This window comes from Saimiri boliviensis, chromosome 14 (assembly GCF_048565385.1).
Source record: "Saimiri boliviensis isolate mSaiBol1 chromosome 14, mSaiBol1.pri, whole genome shotgun sequence".
Taxonomy (NCBI): domain Eukaryota; kingdom Metazoa; phylum Chordata; class Mammalia; order Primates; family Cebidae; genus Saimiri; species Saimiri boliviensis.
This window is the reverse complement of record NC_133462.1, coordinates 45,077,043-45,086,087: the sequence shown is the minus strand read 5'-3', so window position 1 is coordinate 45,086,087 and position 9,045 is coordinate 45,077,043. Positions and strand designations below refer to the sequence as shown.

The 9,045-nt window shown below is 61.3% G+C and overlaps 1 protein-coding gene across 3 annotated transcripts in view; it reads left to right on the top strand.

Annotated features, from left to right (window-relative positions):
- Positions 1-5,241: 5,241 nt before the first annotated feature.
- APC2 (APC regulator of WNT signaling pathway 2) overlaps positions 5,242-9,045 on the top strand; it is a 28,211-nt gene continuing 24,407 nt past the window's right edge. For 2 of the 3 annotated variants that reach the window (XM_039465953.2, XM_039465952.2), the window contains exon 1: positions 5,242-5,605. In XM_039465953.2, the coding sequence (XP_039321887.2) occupies positions 5,552-5,605 (54 nt within the window). In that variant the 5' untranslated portion in view covers positions 5,242-5,551. Of the gene's footprint in view, positions 5,606-5,676; positions 9,035-9,045 lie in introns of those variants that run through there. The other variant, XM_039465954.2, reaches the window with a different exon arrangement.

Below are 9,045 nucleotides of genomic sequence, written 5' to 3'. Positions count from 1 at the left end.
GTCCTGCGCACAGCCTGACCTTCCGCGTCTGGGCTCCGGGAGGGGCTGTTTGCGGTTCTTGCTGTGAGGAGGTTCAGGTTGCACATTGAGGGCTGGGCGGGAGTGCCGGGCGGGTGGCCTCGTGGTGTCTGAGGCTGACGGCGGTGAGCCCAAGCCCAGGTGTAGCCCTGGCCCTTCGGCCCTCAGGGTTCTTTATCTCGGGGCAGCTGGCTTCTGGGTGCCGCATGCAGAGGGGGCCACTCCTGGGCGCAGTGCAACCCCTCCTCAGGTTCCCAGCTCTCCTAGGCTCTCTCTTCTGGCCTCTTATCTCTTGTTGGGGGAGGATTCCCTTAGGAAGCGAAGCAGCAGCAGGAACTTTGGGGCGACCTGAGCCTCTCTCGTCATCAGCCCGCCCAGCTCCTCACAAGCTCCTGACTCTACTGACACCATACTGCGGGCTCTGCCCTCCCAGCAGGCTCCATGGCTGCCGCCAGCTTTGTCCTTTCAGCCTGGGGTCTCATGTCCCAGGACAGCAGCATGTCCCATGGCTGCGGCTGCACCATCTATGGTCTGAGCAGCCCTGTCCTCTTCGCACGGGATGCTTGAAAGAGCAGGACAAGGTGGCCACCGCGTGTCTAGGCTTGAGGCACCATCCAGCCCTTGTTGACCTCCCTGATGGCTGAACAGGGGTGGAAGAACATGGCGAGAACTAACTTGGGTTCAATGCCTGAGTCGCGCTCAGCGGAGGTGGGAGGTGCCCACTAAGCGCCTGGCAGAGCAGCAGGGGATGGGCGCCTCCCTTTCGGCAGTGGATGGGAGGGTGAGAGCTCAGCCAGGCAGGTGGCTTCACGGGAAATGTGAGGAGCCCCCCTCAGTTCACCCTCAAACACCCGACAACAACCCCCTTTAGGCCCTGCTCTGTAATGTCTCTTCCACCTTTTTGTATTTATTTGTTGCCAGGCTAGAGTGTGGTGGTGTGATCACAGCTCACTGCAACCTCAACATCATGGGCTCTGGTCATCTTCCTACGGCCTCCCATTGCTGGGATCGTGGGCGTGGAACACTGCACTTGGTTCTGTCTTCAAATTTAAACATAATTTGCAGCTGGGCGTGGTGCCTCACACCTGTAATCCCAGCCCTTTGGGAGGCAGAGGTGGGCAGATCACCTGAGGTAAGGAGTTTACAACACGCTGAGACCCTATTTGTACTTCTAAAGACACAAAAAAATTAGCCTAGCTGGTTGCGTGTGCCAGACAGGAGAGTCACTTGAACCCAGCAGACAGGGATTACACTGTAGCCTGGGTGACAAGAGTGAGACTCTGTCACAGGAAAAAACAAAAAACGGACCAGGTGTGGTGGCTCACTCTTGTATTCCCAGCACTTTGGGATGCCAAGGCGGGTGGATCACCTGAGGTCAGGAGTTGGCACAGAGCAGCCTGACCAACATGATGAAACCCCATCTTTAAATAAGTAAAATACAGCCGGGCACGGTGGCTCACACCTGTAATCCCAACACTTTGGGAGGCCGAGGCGGGTGGATCACGAGGTCAAGAGATCGAGACCATCCTGGTCAACATGGCGAAATCCCGTCTCTACTAAAAATACAAAACATTAGCTGGAGGCTGGGCGGGGTGGCTCAAGCCTGTAATCCCAGCACTTTGGGAGGCCGAGGCGGGTGGATCACAAGGTCAAGAGATCGAGACCATCCTGGTCAACAAGGTGAAACCCCGTCTCTACTAAAAATACAAAAAATTAGCTGGGCATGGTTGTGCGTGCCTGTAATCCCAGCTACTCAGGAGGCTGAGGCAGGAGAATTGCCTGAACCCAGGAGGCGGAGTTTGCGGTGAGCCGAGATTGCGCCACTGCACTCCAGCCTGGGTAACGAGCGAAACAACTCAAAAAAAAAAGTAAAATACAATATGCCAATGTTGTTAACTCTCAATTTGTAATCAAGTTACATCACGTAGAAAGTGTGGGTCACTGTTTTGATCTGATTGGGAAAGAGGTGGGTGGGACAGCTTTATAAGCTTGGGTCCACTGCAGCTGGAGACCGTCACCCTGCATATAGAGTTTGGGGGGTACTGAGAGCACTTGCTGGTGCAGAGGGGCCCGCTGCTGTGGGGCGCTGTGCTGCGCGCGGCTGTGACTCTCAAGCCCTACCCTGGACTGCAAACATTGGCGGACCCTGTCAGGAAGTACAGAGGCTGGGGAGGCCACTTGAGGGCCTGGACCTTGCTGGGTAGTCAGAAGTGGGGGTGATTCTTGCCAGCAGCCCCTGAGATACGTGGACTATTTGAAAATTTGCCTGTGGGCTGCCCTGAACCCACCTGGGCTTTTCCCCTCGAACCCCTCAGGATTAGGACTGTGTCCAGAGGGCTCTGGGCAGCCTGGCTGGGTTCACTTGCGCTTCACAGGACAACCCCAGGTCCAGCTTCCGGAGATGGAGGGAACGCACGGCCAGGGAGGGCTCAGTGTTGTCTCGGTTGTCAGCATTTGGAATTGTTTTTGTCTTTTGAGACCAGGTGTCACTGTGTCTTCCAGGCTGGAGTGCAGTGGCACCATCTTAGCTCACTACAACCGCCCAGGTTAAAGTGATTCTTGTGCCTCAGCCTCCCGAGTAGTTGGGATTGCAGGCATGTGCCACCATACCTGACAGGATTTCACTGTGTTGGTCAGGCAGGTCTCGAACTCCCAATCTCAGATGATCCGCTCACCTCGACCTTCCAAAGTGCTGGGGTTACGAGCACGAGCCACCGTGTCTGGCCCAGAATTTTTTTTTTTTTTTTTTTTTTTTTTTAGGCGGAGTTTCGCTCTTGTTACCCAGGCTGGAGTGCAATGGCGCGATCTTGGCTCACCGCAGCCTCCGCCTCCTGGGTTCAGGCAATTCTCCTGTCTCAGCCTCCTGAGTAGCTGGGATTGTAGGCACGCGCCACCATGCCCAGCTAATTTTCTGTATTTTTTTTTTTTAGTAGAGATGGGGTTTCACCATGTTGATCTCTTGATCTCATGATCCACCCGCCTCGGCCTCCCAAAGTGCTGGGATTACAGGCTTGAGCCACCGTGCCAGGCCTCAGAATTATTCTTAAAAATAAAATGGTTGAGGTGTTAGAAACAGGTGTTTCTAACCTCAGATAGATGAATGGATGCCATGCTCAAATGCAGGGTGGTTTTCAGCCCTGAGCATTGCAAGTCAAAAGTGGTGGTGGTGCACTGTGGTGCCCAGTCTTATCGAGGCCCCGCCTAAGAAAAAAACCATGGAAATGATAAGAGATTTTGAGCTACCAGGCCTATCTGCAGAGCAAACGACAGGTGTAGGTGAGACGTTTGGGGCCACGCCCATTGCCCTCCGGAGGCGGCCAGGTGGCAACAAGCCCCAGGCCCCTCCCTGAAGAAAGCGGAGTGGGACCGGGTTCAGGGCTTCAGCGTGCTTTTGCAGAGCTTCTTGGCACCCAGCTGTGTGCCCATTCACACCTGAATTCTGCTGGGCAGATGCTGAGAATTTACTTTGCGGCCCTTTAAAGGAAGTTTCCTGTCCAAAAATGCCCTCCCTGCACATGGAGCGGCCTGGCCAGCACGTGTCCGCTCGGTCTTCAGGGGCGGGTGGCTACATATGGCTACTTCTCTTGGTTTTCTGCAGCTGGAATCAGGGAAAATGTATTTTCATACTTAAAACAAAAAGATAATCTGCCATCCCAGACACAGGCACACCTTGGCAGCCAGGTGGTGCTCTAGGTCCACGGCATTTGGGGGGCATCCAGGAGTTGGGGTGGGAGCTTCCAACTGGAACTGGGGTGCCATTGCTGGGCACCGCTCCCAACACAAGGCCCCTGGGCAGGCTTTTCCTTAGGTCTCTCACCACATCTATGCTTTTTTTTTTTTGGTCTTTGAGACAGAGTCTTGCTTTGTGGGCCAGGCTGGAGTGCAGTGGCTCAATCTCGGCTCACTGCAATCTGTTTTCTGGGTTCAAGCGATTCTCCTGCCTCGGTCTCCCTAGTATCGGGGACGAGAGGCGCGTGCCAAGATGCCTAATTTTTTGTATTTTTAGTAGAGACGGGGTTTCACCATGTCGGCCAGGCCGGTCTTGAACTCCCGACCTCCAATGGTCTACCCGTCTCGGCCTCCCGGGATTACAGGCGTGCACGCTTCTGTTTCTATCCTCTGAGCCCACACCCCACACCAGAACCTGTGTGGACCCTCCCAGACCTGCCGGGTCTCATACATAACGTCCCGGGCAGCCCCGTTCTCACTGGGCACCGGTCTGGCCCTGGCACTGCCGGTCAGCTGCCTTCAGTCCCTGTCCTGGTTCCCGCCGCTTGGCACAGGCCCGCGGCCTCCCGCCTGGGCGGCACTTTACAGCGGACGCGGTGCCCTCCCTTGACTTCTCGAGCAGGAGCCCTGCGTGCCCCCGAAGCCTGCAGGCCCCGCCACGTGCCCGCCGGCAGCATGGCTCCCTCCCAGCTCCCCGGGTTCCAGCTGAGGCACCTGCTGGAGGCAGTCTGCCCCGCCGCCCTGCTAAAGCAGCGCCCCTCTCTCGTGGGCCGCTTGATCTTCGGTTTCCCGGGACTTAGCGCAATTCATAACACACCTCGGCCCCCAACCTGGCTGGGCCCCATCTTCCGACTCTGGACCCGCGCAGCCGTCCCGGCGCCGCCCATGGCCTGTTGTCCCCGCAGCCGCCAGTGGGCGCCCGTGACCCTCGAGTCGGGCGCGGCCCTGTTCTCACCACAGCCCATCGTGGCTCCCACCTTCCGCAGGGCCTGTGCGACCTGCCCGGGACCCTCCCTCCCTGCCCTTTCCCCCCACACGGCGCAGGGCTGTTCGGCCTCCCCAGCAGCTCCCTACGCCCTGCCCGCCCCGCTGGCTTCTCTCCCCAGCCCGCTGCAGCCCTCGTTCGTGTCAGCTTCCCAAGGGCAGGGGTTTTGACTTTTTGTTTATTGCAGGGATTCCAGCATACAGCAGGTGCTTAATAAATGCGTGTTACATGAACGTCTGCGTGCGGTGCCGCCCCCTTACGGTGGCCCCCCTGCGCCCAGCTCCGCTCCCGGCAAGCGATGTTTGCGCAGGTGATTGCTGAATGACTAATGAACCTCAGCGCGCCGCGCCGAGCTGATTCAGGGATGGTCCCGAACTTCCGCAGGTCGCGAGTGTCCGTAGGCAGCAGACCACAGCCGCAGGGCGCCGCCGCCTCTGTCCCTCCGCGACCCCCATCCCCGTGGGACCTCTCGTGCCCACGCTCCGGCCGAGCCTCCGCCCGTCTCCTTCCGCCGCATTCGAACTCCCCAGCGCTGTCGGACCCGTTCCCTCGCCCGCTCGGCCCACGCGAGTCCCCTCCCCTCTCTCCCATTCCTGGATCTTCCGCAGCCTCGGTCCCGCGAGACTCCCCAGCCCCCGAGCGCCTCCAGACCCCACGGGAAGCCCTCGCCCCTTTCGGGAGGAGCCCCGCCCCAGACGCGCGGAGTGACCCCTCCCGCCCCTCTCTGCGCGCAGGCGCAGGGTAGACGGGCCGCGGCCCGCACCCCCACCCTGGCGGCTGAGAGGCGGGGCGCGGCTGGTCCGGGGCGGCCGCGGCTCCATGGGGCTCCTGGGGCTCCTGGGCCTGCTGCACTCGGCCTTCTTCGGGGACCAGGTAGGGCGCGGGGGTCCGGCCGCTGGGGAGGGCTCCAGGCGGCGCGGGAGCGGGGCGGGGCGGCGTCCACACAGCGGGAACGCCGGGTGCGGCGGCGGGGGGCGCACGAGACAGCGAGCGGAGGCTGCGGAGTCGGGGGTCTGGTGCAGTCGCCGTGGAGACGGTTGCCGGGGAGACCGCCTCGGGAGGTTTGCGGGGCTGGGAGCCCCGCTCTCGCGCCGCAGCGACCACCCCCCCACCCCGGGTCTGCGCAAGCGCAGGGCTCGCCCGGCCCAGCCCTCGGCCTCAGCGGTAGACCCTCGGACCCCTCCTCACTGCGGCGACACCGAGGCTGCGCCCGCCGGGTTGGCGCGGGCGGTTGCGGGGGCATCCTGCAGAGGCTCAGCCCTGCGCAGGGTGGGGGCCTGGGCCACGCCCTGGGCCTCTTTGGGCCTCAGTTTCCCCTTCTGGGCGCGAGCGCGTGGCCTGCTCTGACGTTCGCCGCGCCTGCTGTTCGTATCCGTCCGTTCCCGACCCCAGCGCGTCTCCAGCCTCCGGGATCGTTCCGCATCTCGTGGCTGTGACGTGCCCCATTGAAGGGGAAACTGAGGCTGGGAGTGCAGCGGGGAGCCCAAGGTCACGCCTCGAGCAGGGCTGGAGCCTCGTTGCGGAGCGGAGGCGCCTGCAGGGAACGCGGCGGAGGGGCCGGGGAGCTGTCCGCAGTGCTGACGGAGACTCACGTCTGCCGGCTCGCCGCCGGGGAAACTGAGACCCACAGCGGCGATCAGGCTTCGAGGCGCGGCCTGGACCGGCCTGTCCCACCCCTCCCCCACCTCCAGTGGCCTCCTCACCGGTCAGGGCCCTGCCTGGCCACCCATCCCGCGACGGGCCTGTCTCTGTACTCCCGCTATGACCTGGTGCCTTCAGGCCCCCCTCGGTCCCCACCCGGCTCCAGATGGGGCCGTCCCTATTTCTGCCCCCAGCCCGTGGCACAGAGGAGACATCAGGGGCCGGGAACAGCTCGAGGTCAGACTCAGAGGGCTCAAAGACACTCCAAGAGTGAGCCCTGTGCCAGGCTGAGGGCTTGCGGGGAGGTTTCACAGGCTGGGCATCCGGAGTGACCATTTGATGGAACTCCCCCCTTAACTCAGCAGCAGTAGGAGGCGTGGAGGACCCCAGGGAGGAGCTTGGGAGGGGGTTTTGGGCTAGGCCGCCAGTTCCACACTGGGAGAGGTGGGGAGGTCTCTCTCAGCCTTCTGAGGTCTAGCGGGGCGGTGAGGGGTTCTTTTGACAGTAAAATGTCTAATGTCTGAGTGTGGCTGTGGTTCAAGGATTTACGGGGTCTGGGATTTTAGTGTGTCCGGGGGGGGGTTGAGAGGCATAATGTTCTGGAGATTTGGGGCCAAGGGCACCCTGTCTTGGGGTCTCAGCCCTCATGTACCCTCAGCCCTCCAAGTCCTGGCCACCTCCAGCGGGATAAGGAGGGTGGCTCAGAGTCACTCCGGAGACCTTGTTGGCAATCACGGGTGAACCCAGGCAACATGTTCCCCGGCCTAGGCCTCAGTTTCCCCATGTATACAAGGACAGGGCTGACCTTGGATCCCCCAAACCCCTGCCTGAGAAGGGCCTGGGGTGCTGAGACATCTGAACCTAAACAGGGAGGTACGGCTTAGTTCCACTCGGGGGAGAGGCAGGGATTATCCAACCCACCCTCCCATTTAACAAGACTGGAAACTGAGGCCAGAGAGAGACATGCCGAGGGTTACACAGGGACCGCAAGGCTGAGCTGAAGTCAGGGCCCCGGGCTTTGCATCCCCCGCCCCATTCCAGCCTTGCCCTGCCCTGCCCCGACCTGCCCTCGCCAAGCCCCACCATGTGCCGTACCCCGTGGCTCCAGCAGACACCCTCTGTGTCCCAAGCACGCACGGCTCTTCCCTCAGCCTGGAACTCCTATCCCCTGCTCACCACTGTTCACTTCTCTGGGCAGCCTCCCAGCCTCCAGAAAACATCCCGTGTGTCGGCCTAATGCATTCTCTCCCCAGACCCACCCACCGGGGACAACTGTGTGTAGCTCTGGGGACTCCCAGACAGCCGGGCATAAGTGTTCTCGGCCCCTGGCAGTGCCGGCCCAGGCCAGGGCCTTCAGGTCATCAGCTCAAGGCTCAGCAGGAAACAGCACGCATCCTCTCCTGCCTTGGCTTCGGGGCCTGGAACGCTCAGACCTTCACACACACACGTCATTCCTGCCCCAGCCCTTGTAGAATCTTCCGCCTCCTCCCCATTTTACAGAGGAGGACACTGAGGGTTCAGCCGTGAATGATTTGCCCTGGCTGCTCAGCCCAGGAAAAAAAAAAAAAAAAAAAAAATCACGTTTTCTGGACCCCAGACCGCCTCCTTTTCTGTGCTGTGAGCCTGTTTCCAGAGCTTTAGAAAAGGCTGCTCCAAGCTGCAGGTTTGGGCTCTGGGTGTTAAACCCTCAGGTAGCCTCCAGGGACCCATGGAGGATCCAGGACCCTGGAGAAGGGGACTCCTGGGATCCCTGGCCCTTCCCTCCTCTGGCCTTTGGCCCATGAGGGTGAATTAAGTGTGTGACTAACCAGGGGCAGAGACACATGGAGACAGAGATGGAGAGACAGACTGAGGGAGAGACAGAAACAGAGGAACGGGGTGGGGAGGAACAGAGTTACAGGAGGACCTGACCCTCTTCTGGGGAGACAGGGAGAGATGTGGGGTCCCAGCTGCTCCCCATTAGGCTGTCTCTCTTCCCCTCCCGCCTGCCCACCAGGCAGGACCCTCAGGGAGCTCCAGCCTGGACCTGAGCCCTGTCCCACCCTGACGCATCTGCACAAGGCCAGGCTGGACCTGTGGGGAGGGGGCAGGCCTGGCCCCAGCGCAGCCACTACCCTGGGAACCCCTCCCCCGCCAAGATGCTGATGTAACATCCAGGATTTGATATTTTACTCTTAAATTCTACAAATCCAGACGCAGATTTTGAGGCCGTGGCACCCTGCAATAAAGTGGGGGATACAGAGATCTTGGTCCTCGGGGCGCCCCCTTCCTTGGGGGGTTTCAGCCCCCCTCCCCCCACAGTCCCTTAGCCCGCGAGGAGGCCCGACGCCCTGCGGCCGCCGCCGGTCCCCGCCCCGGGCCGCCATTGGCTGTTGCCATGGCACCAGCCCGTCTTCCCGCGCCCTGATTGGCTGTCTCGCCCGCATCCTGCATCCCGCATCCTACCCCGGCTCGCGGTGGTCTCGCCCAGCGGTAGGAGCGGCGGCGCTGCCTGCCCAGGCCCCGACCGGGCTTTGTCCGCCCCGGAGCCCCTGCCTGTGCCGCGGAGACCCCGGAGCCTGTGCTCCGAGGCCACCCCGGGCCGGGATTTCCGGTGGGGCCCGCGGAGCTGCGCAGAGGGAGGAGGCCCCACACCCGGTCGCCCCGCCACCCCAGCTGCAAGTAAGCGGGTG